Source organism: Ictalurus punctatus, chromosome 20 (genome assembly GCF_001660625.3).
Source record: "Ictalurus punctatus breed USDA103 chromosome 20, Coco_2.0, whole genome shotgun sequence".
NCBI lineage: Eukaryota > Metazoa > Chordata > Actinopteri > Siluriformes > Ictaluridae > Ictalurus > Ictalurus punctatus.
This window is the reverse complement of record NC_030435.2, coordinates 4,766,503-4,790,489: the sequence shown is the minus strand read 5'-3', so window position 1 is coordinate 4,790,489 and position 23,987 is coordinate 4,766,503. Positions and strand designations below refer to the sequence as shown.

At 40.2% G+C, this 23,987-nt stretch overlaps 1 protein-coding gene across 1 annotated transcript in view; it reads right to left on the bottom strand.

Moving 5' to 3' along the window:
* The window catches only part of ppm1lb (protein phosphatase, Mg2+/Mn2+ dependent, 1Lb), an 87,983-nt gene extending 64,072 nt beyond the window's left edge, over positions 1–23,911 (bottom strand). Inside the window, exons 1-2 of the mRNA XM_017495739.3 lie at positions 23,819–23,911; positions 18,238–18,727 (exon numbers count right to left, since the gene is read on the bottom strand). Of these exons, the coding sequence (XP_017351228.1) occupies positions 18,238–18,633 (396 nt within the window). The 5' untranslated portion in view covers positions 18,634–18,727; positions 23,819–23,911. The remainder of the gene's footprint in view (positions 1–18,237; positions 18,728–23,818) is intronic.
* Positions 23,912–23,987: the final 76 nt, after the last annotated feature.

The window sequence follows — 23,987 nt, the reverse complement described above, 5'->3', positions numbered from 1 at the left end:
TTACTTTGTGTATTATTTATTTAATAAGTGGTGAAGCCTTTCACCTGGCTTGCTTTATATAATATATATATAAATAAATAATCCATCCATCTTCTATACCGCTTTATCCTTTTCAGGGTCACGGGGAACCTGGAGCCTATCCCAGGAAGCCAATCCATTGCAGGGCACACTCACATACACACAAGCTTCAATTTTATTTGCTATTTTTTACCTCGACTATTTTGGCTATCCAGTGCCATCAGTCTGGCCCCGACACATTTTTATCAGAGCACAACTTTCATATCAGAGTTGCCAAATGAAAACTAGAGAGAGAACTTGTGCCAGAGATTTAGGAACAAATCAACAGCTCTAGCCGTTGTGAAAGTGACTGTAAGAGTGAAATCTTAAAAGCGCCCAAACATGTTCAGATACACCCTCATGAAAATTCATTATAGTTTACTATAATAAACTATTTGACAATGTTTATGTTTAAATCCCATTCGATAATTTACTTTAATACTTTAAGATGGTTTACTAAACTCCATGATGCTAGCATAATTCTACTGGGGAATAATTCATAAAACACTCCATCCATCCATCTTCTACCGCTTACTCCTTTTCAGGGTCACGGGGAAACCTGGAGCCTATCCCAGGGAGCATCGGGCACAAGGCGGGGTACACCCTGGACAGGGTGCCAGTCCATCGCAGGGCACAATCACATACACACTCACACACCCATTCATACACTACAGACACTTTGGACATGCCAATCAGCCTACCATGCAAGTCTTTGGACTGGGGGAGAAACTGGAGTACCCGGAGGAAACCCCCACAGCACCGGGAGAACATGCAAACTCGGCACACACAGGGCCACGGTGGGAATCAAACCCCTGACCCTGGAGGTGTGAGGCGAATGTGCTAACCACTAAGACATATATAATATTAGTTACACTGTACATAATTATTTGATTTTTTTCTTTATATTTCTCTTTGTTACTTGTGACAATGGAGAAACAAACGTCTGTGTAAACTAACCTACACTAAATGCCTTGTTGCTTAGAATAAGCAAGTTGTTCCCAAGTTCTTTGTCTTCTTTGTCTTTGCCTAAGGACGTGTGAGCTTTACAATCCTAGCTCCTAGTTACACAAGAATGAAATATTTTCATTGATGGACAATATCTATCTATCTATCTATCTATCTATCTATCTATCTATCTATCTATCTATCTATCTATCTATCTATCTCTCTCACTCTCTCTCACACACACACACACACACACACATACACACACTAAGTGAGTCAGTCTTGGCAACTCCTCCTCTTAGTGAAGGCATTTCTGTTAGAGTCACAGAAGCCTCCTGGGTGAAATGGCAAATTCTAGCCATAAAATCCACACACCCACACAACAAGCAGATAGATCCTGACACAGTGGGCTCTAAAATACAGTGAAAGTTTAAGGACCAGTTGAACCCGTTGGTACACCCTAAAAAAGGAGCATTTAAGAGCCAGTTAAACCTGTTGGCACACCCTCACTTCACTGACCCAATCCTCCAACATCACTGCTCTGTCTACATGCTAAATGATCTCTTGAAGCACAGTGTAGTTGAATTTTCCATTCTGATTGGTCAGATTCATTTTCTATAACAGCAGTTCTGACAATAGTGCAGCTGTAACCTACATCACAGAGTACTTGTTTGAATACATTCTCGTTTCTATAGTAACAGCTTATTCACACGGACTTGTATGGCAGACCATCTACATAATCGTTATCGAATAATAAAGAGATGTGGGGTTTTATTTTTTTTTTGTCTTAACTTATTACTTAGAAACTGGTTTTGTGGACAACATTAAATGCAACTCTAAATGGTTAACAAGTATGACAGTGCTACAGAAGGAACGCAATACTTCAGTGTTTTATTCCTTAAATGTAATTCACTCACTTCCCGTTATTCATCATTGTAAACGGGGAAGCGGTGACTCAGTGGTTATGTGTTAGTGATCACTAGATTGTCATTTCAAATCCCAGCACTACCAGAGATCCACAGTGCTTGAGCAAAAAAACAACTCTGAACGGCTCAACGGTGTCCTTAGATAAGTTTCAACCTGCTATAGCAAAATATACAGAAATACACGACCCCAGTGATCCTGACTCTTCGATACATACAGTAGAAGAGCTTCTAAATGTATTTCCCAGCATGTGGCTAAGCTTTCCTAACCCGCCAAGATGTCAGCCTGTATCCTCTTGTGAAGGTCACTGGAGGCTAACAAGCAGAGAAATGCGAGCTGGTAAATCCAGGCCAGTTTGAAAAGAGCTGGGAAGACACAGAATTTGCTGGCACAAAAAATAAATAATAAATAAATAAATAAATAAATAAATAAAATGCCACAGGAGTGAGGATGTAAACTTGAATGATGGAATGTTTGGGCTTCTCCATGCTCGGTTTGGAGTTAAAAGTTGCTTCCTGGTCTGGACTCTGAACAACGACTGGTTATGGAAGCGGTATGACCGGGAGAATAAGAGTGAATTATTTAATGGCCAAGTCTTCTTGCTATATTTGCTAATAAATTTAGACACAGACCAGGACTTCAAAAATATCCCCGTCTCCAGAATCTACAGTACTCAGCGATCTAAATGAACTCTTAGAAGGTATGTGTTTATATATGGGACATCGCAAACACAAACATACTCGTGTTGCAGAAAACAAGGCAGACTGCTGAACTTCTATATCTGTAACAAGCTAAATCAGTCTCTCGAACTGTAGCACAAAGCCTAAACGTGTATCTCGGGTGTACGGGTGTAGAACCGTATACAGTGTAGTAGCTTTAAAGGGACAAAAATAGAGGCTTTTGGTGGTTGTTGGTAAAATAAATGATAATATACGCTACACTAACTGCTATTACTAGACTTAAATCCCATTTGGCCAAAATCCTGGTCAGGGGGGACTGCAGGATTGAGCTCAAAATCTATGTAGAACTAGTATGAGATTGGTGAAGTTGGAAAAAGATTTAACAAATAGGGAGGAAGGGAATATTTATTCTTTCCCCTGCTGCACATTTTTTTATGTTTATTATTAGGCTTTGTTTATGTGGAGCGTAAAAAAATGTCTTATTAGAATGAGTGCATTAATATAGTTAATATAAACCTGTGATTTGTCTTTCAGCTGGAACTACTGGAACAGCTGCTGTTATAGAAAGGTAACACCTTCTGATCAATCAGAATTGAGAATTCAATAGGTCTCTGGCGTAACCGCAATTGAAGGTAGAATCAGTTTGGTTTTTTTTGTAATATTTGTATAAAATAGGAGAAAAAAGAAATGATGTTGTCCACCAACATTTAACCAATCAGGACGTAGAGATACCTCTACTCACCTGTCAATCATGTTAAAAGAAAACTGAGAAACCCCTTTCTCTTACACAAGCATTCGGACATTCTATTCTACTCACCATACATGCATGTGCACGTGGGTTGGGGGCATGGCTTTAATGGGAAGACTAAAGCCACGTCCACATTAATCCGGATAAAGTTGAAAATCACATAAATTTCTCTACGTCCACACTGAGACGGTGTTTTGGTCCAGCGGAAACGAAGCTTTTCGAGAACTCTCTCCCAAATAGATCACTTTGTTTGTGAAACATTGTTTTTATATTTAAAAACAATGACGTATTTTTAGTCATGGGACCCATTCAACTCACCATATGTAATAAATAAATAAATAAATAAATAAATAAATAAATAAATAAATTTCTCAGACAAGACACTTCAACAGAGGCCATTCAGACCACATGGCAGAACCAGAAGTCAAAAGTGCATTAAATGTTTACATTCAGTGGTCAGGATTGTATTATCCATCCATCCATCCATCCATCCATCCATCCATCCATCCATCCATCCATCCATCCATCTTCTATACAGTTTTATCCTTTTCAGGGTCATGGGGAAACCTGGAGCCTATCCCAGGGAGCATCGGGCACAAGGCGGGGTACACCCTAGACAGGGTGCCAATCCATCGCAGGGCACACAATCACACACACATTCACACACCCATTCATACACTACAGACACTTTAGACACGCCAATCAGCCTACAATGCATGTCTTTAGACTGGGGGAGGAAACCGGTGTACCTGGAGGAAACCCTCGCAGCACAGGGAGAACATGCAAACTCCGCGCGCACACAGGGCCACGACGGGAATCGAACCCCCGACCCTGGAGGTGTGAGGCGAACGAAACAGTAAAAATAAAAAATAAATAAAAATAAAAATAAACTATGCAAGTATGCTACTCATTGACACAATCCAGATAAAACATAAAGCAAAGGGACATGGGAGTGTGTGCTTTTTCAATTCCATGCAGAAATTTTCGAGACAATCCTCTGGAAAGCAAATAAAAGTAAAACCAGAAGAAAATATAAGAAAAGGTCAAAACAGCCTCGAAGAAAAGAGAAAACTTAACTTACCTCATAGCCACTGGACGGTTGTTGTTGTTTTTTTTAAACCAAAGAGAGCATCAACGCTTTCTGTACAGCCTCATATCCAGAGAAGAAAATGTCAAAGATTTGCATTTGCCATATAAAAACCCTCTGGGTGGGGGGTGGGGGTAGCACTTAATGGGTTTTCAATAAATAGCAAACATAAGTTACCATCAAGTCATGAAACAGGCTAATCCCTAAGAGAATTACAGATGTTAAATGAACACTGAATGGCAAATTGCTTTCAAATGCATGCCATGTAAGGCATAAAACACAACAAGGGGGAAAAATAAATAAATAAAGGACACAGTCGTGTGGAAAAGCGTTATTTTCCTACAACATTATGTCCTAAAGTGTTTCATCGTTCTTATTCCACTGAAATTGGCCAATGCTAACAATTTATTTATTTACTAAAGAACACCACATCGTATGTTTTATTCATTTGTTGCTACCTTTAATGTTGTCAAGTCAAGTATTCGCAAACCGAATTACGCCACATATTCAGATCGGTTCCTGCAGTCAAGGAGCGTGATGATGCACGACACTGACAATGAGTGTGATGCACCTTTAAAAATAAATAAATAAAAAGACATCTGGAACAGTTATACCAGTAGGATCATGCCAGATCAGTACACATGACATCATCTCAAGAGGTTAAATGGTGTCATCGAGTACACAAATCTTCACACAAACAAAATAAAGCTCACTTTGCCCAAACAGTGATTAATAGCAGCAAGATCCTTTTATCTGCTGTGCAACTGGCATCTTAATAAAGCACATGTGTTGAATATTCAAACTGGGGCTCTGCATGTTCAGGAGTGCCAACTGGCAGTTACATCTGGAGAGAAAAAAACAACAAAAAAAAACCCACACAAACACACATACACAGACACACACAGGAGTCATGGAGAGCAGCCAAGTAATCCATCAGGTCCCAGAAACAGGTGAAAGGGATTTGGGCTACACCACACACAAACGCACAAATGTACACAAGCACAAAAATTTAGAATGTGAAAAATATGGTCACCTTTTTTTTTCCCCCAAAGAAAATGTCAATTCTATGCAGTCTTGATAAACTAAAGAAGCAGCATAAGCAGGACAAGCAGGAATATCCAGCGTCATTGGATGTGAAATGTGGACTGGAGCATCATGATGAGACCACCCATGCAGTCAGAGGTTCATCGTTAATGGTAAACATGTCTTATGTTAGATATAATAATGCATATCTAAATTACCTTTCTTATAGGAATCATCAGACTGATTACTGGTGGAGAGGAAATACCATACAGAAGAGAGGTGGCAGGATTGATGGCCTGGTGATAATCTCTCCTTAAATGTATATAAGACCAAGGAGATGATTTTTGAGCCTAGGAGGAAGAGGAGGAGGAGGAGGAGGAGGAGGAGGAAGGAGCAGCAACCAATTTGCATCGGTGAGACAGAGGTGGAGAGGGTGAAAATCAGCGAGGATCTCACCTGGTCTATCAATACTCAGCAGCTCCTCAGGAAATCCCAACAGCGACTGTACTTCTAAAGAAGGCTGAGAAAATTTGGCATGGCAACTTTTACAGATGTTCAGTGCGGTATGTACTGTTCAGGATAGGAAAGCTCTCCAGCGTGTGATAAAAAAAAAACAGCACAGTTCATTTGCGGAGTAGCCTTCCCATCACTTCAGGAGATTTACAGCACCAGGGTCATCAGGAGGGCCCACAACATCATCAGGGACAATACACATCCACAACACAACCTCTTCACACTTCTGCCGTCTGGGAGATCTTACAGGAGTGTGAAATCAAGGACAAAAAGACTCACAGTTTTTCAGTTTTCATCCTCAAGCCATTAGACTCCTGAACAATATAATATATTAAACACTAACTACCTCACTCCACATTACCCTCACTAACTGTTACCCTGATTGTTGCACAACATATATATGCATATTTTGTAAATATGTGCAGATTTTTTGTATAATTTACATACATACATACATACATAATTGTATATTTTTGTGTAAGGACAATTGTGTGGTCTAAACCGTGGTGTTTTTACTGTGTACACGACAATAAATCTCATGATTCTTAAAGAAAATAATTCAGTGTTTCCGTAAATATGATAAAAACAACCGTGTGATTTTTAAACAAAACGGCAAATTATTAAAATTACTTCCACCAATCAGCCATGACATTAAAACCACTGACAGGTGAAGTGAATAACATTGATTATCTTGTTTCAGTGGCACCTGTCAAGAGGCGGGATATATTTGGCAATAAGTCAACAGTCAGTTCTCGAAGTCGATGTGCTGGAAGCAGGAAAAATGGGCAAGCGTAAGGATCTGAGTGACTTTGACAAGGGGTAAATTGTGATGGCTAGACGACTGGGTCAGAGCATCTCCAAAAACGAGAGGTCTTGACCTACCGAAAGTGGTCCGAGGAAAGACAACCGATGACCCAGCGACAGGGTCATGGGTGCGCAAGTCTCATTAATGCACGTGGGGAGAAAAGGCTAGGCTCCACAGAAGAGCTACCGTAGCACAAATGGGTGAAAACGTTAATGCTGGCTATAGTGGAAAGGTGTTAGAACACACGGTACATCACAGCTCCCTGCGTATGTGGCTGCGTAGCCGCAGACCGATCAGCGCGCCCATGCTGACTCCTGTCCACTGCTGAGAGTGTCTACAATGGGCACGTGAGCACCAGAACTGGATCATGGAGCAATAGAAGAAGGTGGCCCAGTCTGATGAATCACATTTTCTCTTACATCATGTGGACGGCCATGTGTGTGTGTGTGTGTGTGTTTGTGTGTGCTCGCGCATCGCTTACCAGGGGAAGAGATAATGCAGGAAAATACGCCCTGCTACACTGCAAAAAATGTTCAGGAATGGTTTGAGGAACATGTCAAAGAGCTCAAGGTGTTGACTCGGCCTCCAAATTCCCCAGATCTCAGTGGGATGTTCTGGACAAACAAGTCCGATCCATGGAGGCCCCACCTCACAACTTACAGGACTTAAAGGATCTGCTGTTAACGTTTTGGTTCCAGATACCACATCACAGCTTCAGAGGTCATGTGGAGTCCAGGCCTAGATGGGTCAGAGTTGTTTTGGTGGCACAAGGCGGACCTACACAATATTAGGCAGGTGGTTTTAATGTCATGGCTGATCAGTGTAAATGCTTTAAGTTCTGTATTAAGTTAATTATTCGTGTAAATATGCGGCTAAAACCAACATGTATATTTAACTTACTTTACCGGGTTAAATTTACTATTATTTTGCAAATAATCAAAAAACTAAAGAAAAAAAATTACTCATTATATTTGCATGTGTTCACAGAACTCACAATATTTTCTGTTTTGTGCTTTAAGGCCTAACTATTGTATTATAAAATGTTTTGAACGCTCAAGTGTTTCGGTAAAGTAATGATATCCTTTAGATGACTTGTATTTATTATTTATTTATTTATTTTTACAGAGTTAAGATGCTACTTAAATTTATTGTGATTTTTTTTTTTTTTTTTTTTTTTTTTTTTTAGTGTGGAAATCGTTACCACACTTTTCATGAGCGGATTTCACTGATGTTTTTTTCAGTATTTAAACAATAACCTGTATGACCGGCAGGAACCAACGGGTGTGTCCAAACAAGATCATTGTCTCAGGCTGTCCTTTTATTTGCTTTGACATGTCATCTTTCATGAGCTACGGGCACCAGAAGTAGTTATGACAGAAAACATTAGACAGCACCATTAAGTGAGAAGACCTAAATGTTTTTTTGGGGGGTGGGGGTGGCTTTTGGGGTTGAAATATTTGATAATTCCATCATAACCAAATACAAACAGATGAGCAGATACGAATACAGATACAAACAGGAAGTGCACTATTCGTTGCTTGAAAGGTTCACAGGACATCTGGTTAAGACTAGGTGTGTGCATCAGGACTGGGATCCTGCAGGTTGCAGCAAGAAAGAGGCTTTAACTTCCATACAGGGAGATATGAGTTTCTCAGGACTAATAAAGCCCTTGAACATGTGTGGTTGAATTAAAGCTGAAAGTCTATACACTTCAGTCACATCTTGATTGCTTCGTTTCAAAATCCATCATTTTGAAATAGGCATCATTACGTGTATCGATGTCCAAATATTTTCAGACCTGAGTGTAGGTATTTTGGAGCATTTCACCCAGAGCAAATGAATATAATGATTTTTTTGTGTTGTTTTTAAATAGGAAAATAGGATCTATGGAGTAAGTGTGTGGGGTGGCTTTTTAGCAATTGGTGTGAGACTGGGGCACATGGTGGCTTAGTGGACAGCACGGGGTCGGGGGTTTGATTCCCACCATGGCCCTGTGTGTGCGGAGTTTGCATGTTCTCCGGGTACTCCGGTTTCCTCTCCCAGTCCAAAGACATGCATGGTATGCTAATGGGTGTGTGAATGTGTATGTGATTGTGCCCTGCGATGGATTGACACCCTGTCCAGGGTGTACCCCGCCTTGTGACCGATGCTCCCTGGGATAGGTTCCCCCGTGACCCTGAAGAAGGATAAGCAGTATAGAAGCTGGATGAATTCATGCTTCATCTCTTTTTCCTTCTCATTTTTATTGTTCATATAAATAATTATACAATATCTCAAATTACCATCGTAAACACTATTCTATAAAACTGTGTCACATATATTGTACATAATATCTGTGCAATATCGAAAAAGTTTCACTCTCACTTTTACACACACACACACACACACACACACACACACACACACACACTTATAAAAGCCCTCTTTGTGTAAGCAGAGTAAAGGAAAAACCCAGGTGAGGAACACAAGCCTCCCACAGAACTCGTGAAGAAATCATGAAAAACAACCAAAAGCAGTGAAAACCGACTATGCATTTGCTTCTCTGTGCTGTTGATTTTCTTTGCTCAAACAGATATGTGAGCTGATCTTTAACGAAAAAAAGGAAAGAACGAAAATATGATGGGGAAGGAAAAAAAAGAGAGCATATTAGTGAATAAGAAAATGCGACTGTTGATTCCTTTATGTGCACAGACCTAGAAAAGAACAAAGCCTAATAGCCAGATTGGCACCCTCCATTTTTATCCAAGATACAGCAGGCATAATTACATGACATTATCCTTTATCTTTCAAACACTCTTCTCTCTGCTCTTTTGGGGTGATCTGATATGCTTGAAAGGAACACATCCTTCCCCATGGTGAGCCAAGCGAAGAGACACGCACTTATCGCTTTCCGCAGAAAGAGAAAAAAGACGGTTTCGATTGTGTATCGCATTTCATATAGGGATAAGAGCACCTTCTTCAAGGCAAATCACAGGTTATTAATGCTACTTACCCAAGGACTTGTACGGCAGATGACTGTGTGTCATCCTTTAAATGGAGACTCTTTCGGTAAGCGGATGTTTATTTACCAAATGGAAGGAGTCTCTAGTGTCAGAGCTTTGCAACAGTCAGCGGTATATTTAGCAGAACGATCATATGATTAAACACGTTTACACTTCCTTGTTATACATGTTATATTGAGCAGAATCAGTCCATCGCCACAAGGTTTGGGTTTGTGTCCAAGGAAGCAATATGTTAACAGCAAGGACATCTTATAAAGATAAAAATCTTCACTTTAGGTTTAGCTAGCTAGTGTTTAAAAAAATATCATTTGGGAACAAGTAGTCCAGAGCATCAGACCACCAAGAGACTGACTGTTCAAAAATACAAATAAAAACAAACCGAGAAAGCCGTAAGGAGCAGGTTCTGGTTCAGAGAAAAACATCACTGACGCTAGATCAGCAGTCGACTGAAGTCTCACAAGTCTACCAAGTGAATGGTGAATATAACATTAATAACTTACAATCTACTTGTCACAAGTCACTGCTCTGACCACCCCAATTCAACAAATGGAAATAAATTTCTCCCTAATAATGGAGGCCCGTATTCATATAAATGCAATTCATATCGCAAATCACAACCACAATATGGATCGATATAATTGCAGTGTGTTTTGTTCAAAACATACAGAGTTTAGTATTTACTCCAAACGAAGAGGTGGCTAAATAACAGAATGGAGAGAAGGACAGCGAAAAACATTAAAAGAGAGAAAAGCATTAAGAGAGGAATGAAGGAGGAGGACTGCCAGTTCAGTGGCAGCAGAACGCTCCATTAGCCCGCAGGTCAGAGCAACCTTGTCCTCCCCATTCCGGAGCCAAGTTGGCGGAACTAATCAAATTGGTCATGATCTGTCACATTCATCATCCGCTCCATGATACCGCATGCATGACCTGTGCTTAACGTTCCTGCTCGAAAGAATCTAGCACTTGCACACTTGAAGAAACAGAAACACGAAAAAAAAAAAATACTACTTTTTTTTTTTTTTTTTTTTTAAATCAAGCTCCCAGGCCACACGTCACAACTCGACGACTTCACAGGCACGTTTCGGACAAGTTCCAACAAAGAAGGTGCCAGAGATTAGCAGGAAGAAAAAAAAAAAGAGAAAAAAGAAGAAGAAGAAAAAAAAAAGGAGTTTCACGTCCCAGATCGATTCCTGATGCTGACAGAAGGTCTCAATGTCGAGTGAGTGTGTGTGCGTGCGCGCATGCGTGCGTGCAAGTGCACATTTAAACTCGGGTATGAGCTAAGTCAGTGTGACCCTTTGCAATGTCTAGTGCCAACAAAACGCCGAGTTAAATGGCCTGTACAAACAAACAACTCCGAGGGGTTTTATCAGTGCCACATATATTCCAAGGTCACAAAACTTAATATCACACAGTAAATAAATTTTAGGGCTGCAACTAATGATTGACTTGCAAATACAAAATAAAAAAACCTAAAGAACTCATTTATGACTGTGGGTTCTTATTCTGTCATATACCATCACATAATAAATGAAAAAAATAACGCTTGGAAGAAAGTACCAGAAATGATTGGTTCCTCTGAGACCTACAGTATGTAGACACACACACACACACACACGACTATTTCTGTTTCTTAACAGAATTAAAAATGAAAATGAATGCTGGACAGTGCACACCAAGTGACAACAGCAGCAGACATTGAACACACACGAGAGACAAAATACAAACAACACAACTGACTTGTGAGACACCAATGATCATAATTTACCATTTGCATCAAGATACTATAAATCCGGCCTCTCCTATCTTCACCAGATCATCTGGATTAGCTTTAGGGTTGGGCAATATGCCAATATAATAATGATAATATGACAAATGATGTCATAATACACTTTTCTGAGAGATCATGAATACCGTAATAGGTTTTTATGAAAGACATCGTCCATGTCATTGTGTATGTAATGTTCTTTCTTACATCTCGCTCTGCATCATTATATTCAACTGGCTTCCACAGTGGTGTCATTTGGCCTCTCTAAATCAAGGTGCACGCATGATGCATAGCAAAGCGCATGCCTCTAATTACAATTTGATCCCATGCCATTTCAGCTCGGATATAATCAGCACTGTGCAAATTACATTATTTATATGCAAATGGTGAACTTCCCCATGCCAATCTGGCATCAACACACCAGCGGCTTCACCGAATCTTCCATCCAATATTTTTTCTATTCATATCTGAAGTTTTTTTTTTTTTATTTTATTTTGAAGAGTCGCCAATGAACCGGGACGCCTTCCATAAGGTCCAGGAGTTTTGTTCCATCAGAAGCATTCCTGACTCACCACAATGCCAACGAAATATGGATTATAAAAACAGCAGGGGACACGGACACACACACACACTCACACACACTCACACACACTCACACACACTCACACACACTCACACACACTCACACACACTCACACACACTCACACACACACTCTCTTACTTTCTGCTTCTCACATACACCCACACACAAGCTCATATACATACTAACTAACCAGTGAGCCTAATTCTGTTATGGCCTCAGGCCATTGTGCATCACATCGCTGATTCTCCATGCAGCAGAAATATACAAAAAACACACACAGGCAAGCAAGGCCATTTAAAAGAGCTGCTTTATGGCAAATACAGTTGCAAACACAATTATTCAACAACCATTGCAAATCAGGTTCATTGTCAAAATTTACTTTCAGCTTTTTGCAACGAACAAATCAAACAAAAGCAATTGAAATAGCTCAACATAATGAATGCTTCAAGTGGTTTCCCCACGTTCAACTGAAAATGCAACTTATAATGATTTCTCCAGTTTCAGAATGATTCAACGCCTTCATGGCAAGCATCTTTAGTACTTAGTAGAGCATCCTTTTGTTGTTATGACCTGTTGCAAATGAGATGCATAGCCACACACCAGCTTCCTGAGGAATCTAAGCTCATTCTATATGAACAATGGCCTTCAGTTCAGTAATATTCTTGGCTTTGCGTGCTGCAACCGCTTTCTCCAAATCCTACCAGAGATTTTCTATGCGGTTCAAGTCAGATGACCGTGATGGCTCTGTAGAATCTTCCAGGATTTCTGCAAGCAAGCCTTGGTGGAATTTGAGGTATGCTTGGGATCTCTGTCCTGTTGGAAGGTGCAATGACGCAAAGCTTCAGCTTCTTCACAGACAGCATGACGTTTTCTCCTAGGATTTCCTGATACTTCAATGAATCCGTCTCGCCTTCCACACGCTGCAGGTTTCCAGTGCCAGAGGATGCAAAGCAGCCCCAGAGCATCACCGAGCCTCCACCATGCTTGACTGTGGATAGAGTGTTCTTTCTTCATTCTTCTTCCTCCAGACATAACGTTGATCCATTGTGCCGAAAAGTTCCAGTTTTGTTTCATCGCTCCACAGAACAGAATCCCAAAACTTCTGTGGCTTATTTATATGATTTTGAGCTGACTTTTCTTTTGTTTTTGGGTCAGTGGTTGTGTACGTCTTGGACTTCTGGCATGGAAACCGTCTGCGTTTAGTATGCGCCTGACTATGCTCACTGAAACCTCAGTGTCTGTTGTCACCAAGTCTTGCTGCAGGTCTTTTCTAGTCACTCGAGGGTTTTTCACAACCTGCCTTCTCAGAAAATCTGCTTGCAGCCATTGATAGCTTCCTTTTTCTGCCCCGTCCAGGTATTTCATAAATTTTCTGCCCCTAGCCAGTTCAGGTAATTCATGTGTTCCAGCTCAAGAACACCTGGTGCAACTAATGAAGCCCTTGATTAATTGTATCAGATGTGCTTAAGACAACACCAGTTTTACATATTTGTGCTGTTGTGAGGGATTCTATTCAGCGGGTTGAATCATTTTGAAACTGGAGAAATCATTACAAGTTGCATTTTCAGTTGAATTTGGGGAAACCACTTGAAGCATTCATTGTGCTGAACCATTTCAACTGCTTTTGCTTGATTTGTTCATTGCAAACAGCTGACAGTCAATAAACAGACAATAAACCTGATTTGCAATGGGGGTTGAATCATTTTGATTACAACTGTACTTTACAATTACACATGCAATTTTGTTTACTTCTGGCCAGCAATGCCATGTCCTTCTGTATGTTTGATCAAGTTAGGAATGCGCTAGGAGTGACGGCAGAGGAAGTAATGTAACTTGTTTACAATGACAGCGGGCTACAGAGCTAACAGGTTCGAGTGAGATAAGTGTCTAATCATACACCGTGACTGGCCGTGACACCGTAACGAATCTATTTTGCAGAAAGGTGTCAATTACAACATCAAGTGATGTACACAAGTAAACATGACGTCAGCCAGGACAGAAGGGGTTTAAGAGGAAAGCGTCAAACACAAAAGGACAGATGGATGCCATGAGATCCCTGCAAGGAAACCAACAATAGCTTCAATAATAGTATAGTACATTAGCTTTTTTTTTTTTTTATCCGGGAGACGTTTTTATGCAAAGCAACTAGTGAGATGAGCCAAGCCGGGCACAGAGCTCAGATTAAAAGAGCCGACATCGATGCAAATTTCCTCCAATTAATCAGAAAGAAATGCAACATGCCGTTGTTATAGGAAAAACACAGATTCTGCTAAATGCAAGGGTCGGAGTCAGCGTTAGAACTCAGGAGTGCACTCACAAGTAGAGAGAGAGAGAGAGAGAGAGAGAGAGAGAGAGAGAGAGAGGTTTCAGATCAAGCCATTGAGTATTCTCTTTGAGAAAGGATGAGATGGAAATCAGGTTACACAGGTAGATATAGAAAACGTTTGTATCTAATGTCACTTTACGGGATGTGCTCCAAATCAGTTGTTCTCAAAGTGGGGTCTGAGAAGCATAGCTATGGAGTTAAGCTTTTATTAATTTATTTATTTTATTTATTTTATTAGTCACAGCAGTGGACTGGCGTTTGACTGGAGTCAACTTGAACCCTGTGTGTTCTGTTGGTGAAGGATCTAGGAATAAAAAAAAAACTCGATGGTGCCAATAAATTAGCCAAAATATTATTGTAGACATTTAAACAATCCCTTTTTTTTTTTTTGCTTCAATAAAATAAATAAATAAAAACTGTATTGTGTGCTTACTCAGGTTGACTTTGTTTTATGTTGTATTTCGTTTGAAGACCGAAAACTAATAAGTACGAGATATACACAAAAACAGACGAAATCAGACAAATGCTTTTTCACAGCACTGTACCGACAAACATCACTGTGAAAGACCGCGCAAAACAATTTCATGCAATTGTGCAAAAATGCACCAAAAAAAAAACCTCGGAGATTTTGAAAAGTGCCGCAGCAAAATCGAGCTTTTTTGGACGCGACGATCACAAAAAAAAAATCTCTTCTGCATGGACTGATATTTGATTTGAGAAAATACATCATATAAAATTTCCAAATTTCACCACATGAAGGGTTTTCCCAGGTCACCACACACATATCTCTGGGCATTATAGAGCAAAATAACACACAGGAGTAAGCTTGAGAAATAGCTTTCTGGGTGCATCACTCAAAGTAGCATAAGTCACTAACAAGGCCAAAGTGTCAGCCTCCCATAACTGATCGCTATAGCCATTATAATCCGATCAATCCGTTGGGCAAAAGTTTACATGAATTAACTTTTAAACACGGTTATCTTTGCTTTCGTCTGTGTGTTTGATGAGCACAAGATCTGAAGCTTGGAGCATGAGTATTCATTTGAACAATCACTAAGGCCTGGTTTATTTTCAAGTCATGTCATACTCCACTTCAATGGATACATGATGGTAAGTATTTCTATTCTGCTTTTTCAAAACCATGACTAACTGCAGTGCATCTTATAGATTAGATACGCAAGGCTGCAACACGCAAATAAACCCTCAAGAGTGAATGTTTTACCGCTGTTGTTTTTTTTAGTTTTCATTATTATACCCTGTGGTCATTGTCACCGATCTCACACACTCAGACACCAGATGAGCATAATGAGAGAATTTCATGAATCAAAGAATTCATATGATCCACGAAATCTAAATCGTTTGTCAAAATATCATCAATGTTTAACCATGAATATAGAAGAACCACCAGGGTGGTTTTATTATTACTCTTGCATGACTATATTATTATTATACTAATGCATTATAACTGAAATGTATTCATAATGTTGTCTTTTATTCCTATCTTGCAGGCGTACTAGTATTGCTTAAAAGTGACCAATAAAATTATCTCATTTTGATTACCAGGTGCTCTAGGACTACTTTAAAAAAAAAAAAAAAAAATTTGTTCCTCTGGGGGAAATTCTTTCCTCCAGGTGGATCCTCTTCATCATAGGGCACCATGCACACACACGTTCACACACACTCATTCAGACCTAATTCAGAGTCACCAATCTACCTACCAGCATGTGTTCGGGAATGAGACGAAACTAGAGAACCCAGAGGAAACCCACGAGGACACAAAGCAACCTGAGCACAGGATCAAACCGAGGACCCTGGAGTTCAGGGTTTTATGGAGAATTTTGCAACAGAGCGTTTCCCTATCAGAGTGTAAAAAAAAAAGAGCTTTTCTGTGAAGCAAAAAACGGTACTTTTTCCAAAGAACCACTGAGAAACCTTTTATATCCAAGAGTGTAGGGCTCGTAATATTTGTATTATAACTGAACAAACATTTCAATCTGTTTTTGGCAGAACTGACAGATAAAGAACTGCCAAACGGAGTATAGAAAATCGTTCAAAACCCCAGAGAAAGAATCATGTGATTTTATTCTACATGAAATTTCAGTTTAGGATTTAAAAAAAAAAAAAAAAAAGAAAGAAAAAAAAAAGAAAAAAAAAAAAGGAAATTCTCTGTTTAATTTAACAGACATTCAGTGTCAAATCCGAATTAACATGGCAGGATATTACACCTGCTCAGATGTCTTGCATAAACTCTTCTAATAAAAAGGTACTACAGTGGAAATATTTTTCTCAAATAAGCACTTTTAGTGTAGACATTATATGGCCAAAGGTTTATGGACACCTGACCATTCCACCCATGTGTGATTTTTGAATTACAGTCTAGATTTAGTCCCCCTTTGCTGTATTAAAAACCTCCACTCTTCTGGGAAAACTTTCCACTAGATTTTGGAGCGTGGCTGTGGGGATTTGTGCTCATTCAGCTACAAGAGCACTAGCGAGGTCAGGCACTGACGTTGGGTGAGAATGCCTGGGACGGCGTTCCAGTTCATCCCAAAGGTGTTCATTAGGGTTGAGGTCAGGGTTCTGTGCAGGCCACTCGAGTACCAGGGCAAACCATGTCTTCATGGAGCTCGCTTTGTGCACAGGGGCACTGTTGTGCTGGAACATGTTTGGGCCGCTTAGTTCCAGTGAAGGGGAATTGGAAAGCTACAGAATAAAGACATCCTATACAACCGTGGCAACAGTTTGGGGAAGAACCACATATTGGTGTGATGATCAGGTGTCCACAAGTGTATCTTTTTTACCTGGATTACTTGAAGAGCTAATTATAGTTAAAAGGTCATCCAAATGTGTGCCTAAAAATAATGTCTAAAGGTACACTACATTCACATTACCATGTATACACACTAAAAGGTACAGTATAATACAGTATGCCCTCTTAAAAATAAAGATTCCAGTTAGAACCAAAAAGTTTTTTTTTCCCCCCAGCCTAATGCCATAGGAGAACCCTTTTACGCTGCACAAAGAAACTTTTACTTTCAAGTTCTTTAGAGAACCATCTATTTAAGCTACTGGTGTTTTATAGAACCCAGAAAAGGTTCTTCGCAGCAGTACCAAGAACTATGTTGTCATAAGCTCTCTAAAATCCCTTAGTGAATGCTTTAAGGAACCAAAGTGATGACCGGAGAATCTTTTCCAGTCCTACAAAGAACCTTACAGGGTTCACTTTAACCTGTTAAGTGTTGACACCTTGAAGAAAAAGAAAAAAAAAAATACACTCCTCTGAAGTACCTATAATGAAACATAAAAAACTTCTTTCATCCCCAAAGAAACACACAGCTCAACTCAAGAGCCTAGGCTATATAATAAAAAATGGTTCTTGACAAGAAGAAAGTTCTTCACCATAGGCAGAACTTATGGTGCTGTAAAGAACCTTTGAAGAACCTTTATTTTTATGATGCCAGGAGAACCTTTTCAGTCCCACAAAGAACCTTATGGGGCTCACTTTAAACTGTTAAGGGATGACACCTTGAAGAACCAATAACGAAACATAAACTTCTTTCGTCTCCATAGAACCACACAGCTCAACTCAAGAACCCTATATAAATGGAAAAAAAGGGTTCTTGACAAGAAGAAGGTTCTCTGCAGAACCTATGGTGCTCTAAAGAACCAGCCTTTATTTTTAATAGAGTAGTATCCTGAATTTACCTTTTTTTTTTGGGGGGGGGGGGGGGGGGGGGGGGTGTTTGTGTGTTACAGAATGTACAGATAAACTCACCTCTCCACCGTGTCCATCGAAAATCCCGAAAATAGACGGGTGGCTCCGGTTGACCGGGTCGGTGAGCACGGAGAAGCGGTCCTCCATGTGATCTCGGCGTCCCTGGATGGCGTACACAGCGGCGCCGGGGCTCTTCAGCTCCCAGCTCTTGGAGAACTCCGCCTCGGACAAGTCCAGGCCGAACCGGTCGTGTTGCATGATCTCGGCCACTTTGCCCTTGACCATCTTCACGGCATCGCGGCTCGACTTCACAATGGTCTTCACCTCGTCGGTGTGGAAGAAATAGCTCCATAAAGCCAGGCTCAGGCACAGCAGAAACAACGTCTCCGGTCGTAGTAAGAAATAGCGCATGATCCGGCCCAACAGAGACAGCAGGGTCATCGTATCTCCTATCATTTATCCAAACGCGCACACGCCAAAAAATCTAGATCACTGACCTGCTCGAGCTGTTCACGTGTATACCCTCAGCGCGTCTCAGTCCATCTCTGACCTGCAAACACGCAAGAATCTTTTACACTTTGTTTCTGTTGTTGTTGTTGTTGTTGTTGGCTTAGAAATGGGAGCGCGTCGGGCGCGCATTGGCGCCGGTTCCGCCGGTGTGCAGCCGCAGTCAAGCGCTTTCATTTAAATAGAAATCCGCAATAAAGCGGTGCTCTCTCTTTCCCTATCAGATGTCTTAATAGAATCAGATGATAAGCTCCTTCTCCACACACACACACACACACACACACACACACACAAACACACACACACATATATATATATATATATATATATGTATGTATGTATATATATATATATATATACGCATATATATATATATATACACACACACACACACACACACACACACACACACACACACACACACGCCTTCACTTGCCCAATACACACACACACACACACACGCGCGCGCGCGCCTTCACTTCCCCGATACACACACGAATGTGACGCGCTGTCATAAGAGAGAGGGAACAAAAAAACTCCAGGAGCTTGATATAGGCTAGAGAAGCACAGCTGAGGAGTCAGCCCTCCCTCTGAAGGGGCGGTGATTGTCTTGTTTCTAGCCAATTACAGGAACGCGGGGGCGGGGTTAAGGAAAAAAAGAGGCGGAGCTCAAATTAGGAGCGCTTATATTATGGAAGTGGTCAGAAATGTAATTAACTAGTAAATAAATGAATGAATAAATCAATAAATGTTTTTAAGTGAATAGATGGGGTTTTTAAAAAATAATTCAGTAATATCCATCCATCCATCTTTTATACCGCTTACTCCTTTTCAGGGTCACGGGGAAACCTGGAGCCTATCCCAGGGAGCATCAGGTACAAGGCGGGGTACACCCTGGACAGGGTGCCAATCCATCGCAGGGCACAATCACATACACACTCACATCCATTCATACACTACGGACACTTTGGACATGCCAATCAGCCTACCATGCATGTCTTTAGACTGGGGGAGGAAACCGGAGTACCCAGAGGAAACCCCCGCAGCACAGGGAGAACATGCAAACTCCGCACACACATGGCCACGGTGGGAAATGAACCCCCGACCCTGGAGGTGTGAGGCGAACGTGCTGACCTCTAAAGCCACCGTGCGCCCTAATTCAGTAATATATTTAATCTTACTGTACGTTTGCCTTGCACATCCGGGGTTGGGGGTTCGAAACCCGACTCCGCCCTGCGTGCATGGAGTTTGCATGTTCCCCCCGTGCTTCAGGGGTTTCCTCCGGGTACTCTGGTTTCCTCCCCGAGTCCAAAGACGTGCATTGTAATCTGATTGGCATTTCCAAATTGTCAGTACGATCGTGCCCCAAGTTCCCTGGGATAGGCTCCAGGCTCCCCCGCATATGTATGTATGTATGTATGTATGTATATTCAATTTACATCCAGCAATTAGGAGGGTGTGGTGTGTGTGGTGTTGGTACGAATGAAACACACACAGCCAAACGTGATGGTGTGATTTTTGGGGTGTTTTTTATATAGCTCACACAAAACCTTTCCTGCCAACAGCAACGATGGAGTGGTGTGATGAGACCAGACGAGAACATGAGTTTCTCTTAACACCCCAAAGTTATTTTACAATTATTTTCTAACAGTACACCATGAAGCTTTTTATTCCTCTTATGCCACAGCAATGGAATGTCCATGAGACAAGTTAGTTGGTTTGCACTTATATAGCGCTTTTATTCAAAGCGCTTTACACTGTGTCTTATTCACCCATACACACACACTCACACACCAATGGTAACAGAGCTGCCATGCAAGGCGCTAACTTGCCATCGGGAGCAACTTGGGGTTCAGTGTCTTTCCCAAGGACACTTCGGTATGTGGAGTCACGTGGGCCGGGAATCGATATTATATTAACACATATTATATTGTGGAGCATTCACTATACAAGTCCCTATGAATTAGTTGTTATCTTGAATGCTTATTTAAATTAGCCCAAATCTGCATCTGTGTACTTTTTGGTTCCAGAAAAGGTTGAAAATTTGAAATGAATGAAAATGTGAACAATTATGGATTGCTGCAGACACAGTAGGAACATTAGGAATAATGTATTAGAATGAGCACATATACTGTGTAAACATATCATTCGAATTATAGTGGATACTACTGGTTGAGCAACTGCAAATTACAGCAAATTAATCAACCTGACCAATCAGATTCAACAGCGCTGTTTATTAAGTACAATGAACTGTATCAAAAAGGAAGCACCAAGCACACTAGCATGTCATTGTCACTGCTGTGCCAAGAATGTTCCACCTCCCAAATAATATCTGATCAGTGGTGATGGTCCTATGATGGTCTGTAGGGTAAAGGAAGCTGACGAATTGTGTATAGCAACAGATAAGGCTATATACCTACATAATATAAGTGACATAAATATAGGTGTACCAAATATACTGGCCACCGAGTGTATATACTGTATATAGTAAAAATAAATAAATAACTGTGTTTTAACAGGTGGTAATGGGTGCAAGGCGTTCTGTTGTCAGACGAGTTCAAACTAAATTTAGTTCTAAAGAAAGATTTTCCAGTAATCAAGCTTTTGGTGGTGTAACTGTGAAACAAGGAACTGTGAAATAAGAACCAGAAATAGACCTTGAGGGGGAAAAAAAAGAAAACAATCTTGAATCCTCATTTGAATTAGCCAAAATCTGCACCTGGGTACTCGTCGGGTCCAAACAAACCTCCAAAAACTGATGAAAACGTGATCGGATTGTGCCAAAGAAAAAGGTGTCTTTTTGTGAAAGCTACCAGCATATAGGACTATAATATAACAATATCTAGCCTATTTATCTTGCATTAAAGACTAGTGAGGCTAAGACAAGATAATGTAAAGGATTTGGATAAGGCATTTTGTCTGCTTTGTAGCTATACCTAGGCCTAACCCCCATAGTAGCACTCCTCGTCTTCAACCAGCCCAAGAGAAGCCATGTCACACCCCTCTTCATCTCCCTCCACTGGCTTCCTGTAGCCGCCCATATCAAATTCAAGGCCTTGATGCTCACGTACAAGACCTTGTCTGGAACAGCACCCCTCTACCTGAACTGTCTCCTGAAGGCTTACGTTCCCTCACGCAATCTGCGATCGGTTAACGTCCAACGTTTAGTAGTGCCTACTCATCGTGGCTCAAGGTCCCTTTCCGGAACCTTCACACTAACTGTCTCTCAGTGGTGGAATGAACTTCCAACCTCAATCCGGACCACAGAATCTCTCACCACCTTCAAAAAACACCTTTTCCGTGAGCATGTAACTAACCCCTAAAACACTAACCCCACATTTATCCTTAAAAAATAAATAAATAAACAAACAAACTTACTCTGGCTCTTACACTTCGACTCTGCACACTTTGCTTTTCTAGAACTCAATTAAAGATCTTGTACGGTAGCACTACTTGTATTGTTCTCTGCTTGATATATCGCTTTGCTTGTATTTCCTCATTTGTAAGTCGCTTTGGATAAAAGCGTCTGCTAAATGAATAAATGTAGTATGACGTGCACTTGGCCACAGATTAAAGGCTACAAAAACTATTCAAACAGGTTATGTCTGATATCCTTAATTATTATACTTCAGTTTTACTTATCAGGCAACAAAAAGAAAAGCCCAGAAGACATTTCATCTTTGAAAATTTGGCCCTAAGCCAGAAAAAATGGGATGGCCATTTATGGAAAAGCATTCCAGAGTAATGGGGTGAAGAGTATCAGAGCTGCCTACCCCGCAGGACACAACACATAAATTAATGGTATATATTTCATACTTCCCCTAGCATCTCCAAAGTTATGGGCTAAAATTTAAAAAGCTGCCTTCAAAGGAAGAAAATATTTGCACAAAATCTAGCCTACATAAGTGCAAAGTCACAGCACCTCAGAGATGTGACGTCCATTAACTCGTAGTGTAAACGAGACAGTGAGGGTCAGAAAGGTGTTCCATGAAAGGACATGACGTCTCTGCTAATTAAACACACAACCAGATTCTGGGCTCTGTAACACAGCAGGTGTGCATTCAAATCATTCTGAAATCCTCCATAAATGAAAAGCTGGCCTGAAGAATATAAAAATAAGAACTGAGTGTGAAAATCAAATAATCCCTACCCTTTATACATGCATGCTTCTACTTTCTACATAAGCCTACATTTTTACTGTAAAGCAAGTTAAAGGTGTAATCAGTGATTTTGCTTAATCCATCTACTTTATTTTCTCATCTACAGGCATTTGTGGAAAAATGATGATAGAGTGAATAGTCCACCTTGTTTATGTTCATTGTTCTTCCAACTTTATTTCACGTACACCTTCTCAATCAATACTGATGATATGTTAAGGATGTGTCAGCACAGTGGGATGAAAACATCAGCCCAAAATGAGATCAGATCTATGGGGCGTTTCATTCCGTGTAATCACCTGACTGTCACGCCTGTCCCTGATTGGTGGCATGAAAAAATCAGAAAGAACAAAATCAGCCCAAGATGGCTGTGTTTGGTTCTGTAAAAATCACTAAAATAACCAATCCACTTTAAGACATTCTCACTAGCAAAGAATTTGTTGTGGGTGCCAAAATTTAAACCTTGTTTTATTATATATATATATATATATATATATATATATATATATATATATATATATATATATATATATATATATATATGTATATATATATATTATTTTGAAAGATAAGAGGATGAGTAAAGACCTATCCTTGTCCTGGTTAGGTGTTAGTGGTCAACAGGATTTGTTTTTTTTTCTTATTATTTTCAAATAACATGGCAACACAGACCCCAGAGTTTACAGCAGAGAAGTTACAACAAAAGTGTCCTGACTTGGAAAAAAATAATTAATAATAATAATAATAATAATAATAATAATAATAATAATAATAATTTGAACATATATATATATATATATATAAATTATTATTATTATTATTATATATATCTGACATCTGACTTCTTCACCTTTAAGGATTCCATATATAACCGTCCTGACAGAATGTACCATGGACACCATTAAACTCCGTGACCATAGCCTGCAAATGCACGTCACACTTTCAAATAAATAATCTGAAACATTTTATGAACTCACCTGAACATCCAGGAATAAAATAGAACCCCCCCCCCAAAAGCTATTATTTACTAAATACAGTCAGGCGCGGTTTGGTCCACTCTCTTGGTCTTGTCATGACGTTCTATGATTACGTCACCAACGAGTCATTTAATTTCCTACCCGTTTTTAGACAAATCCCTCCTTCTGC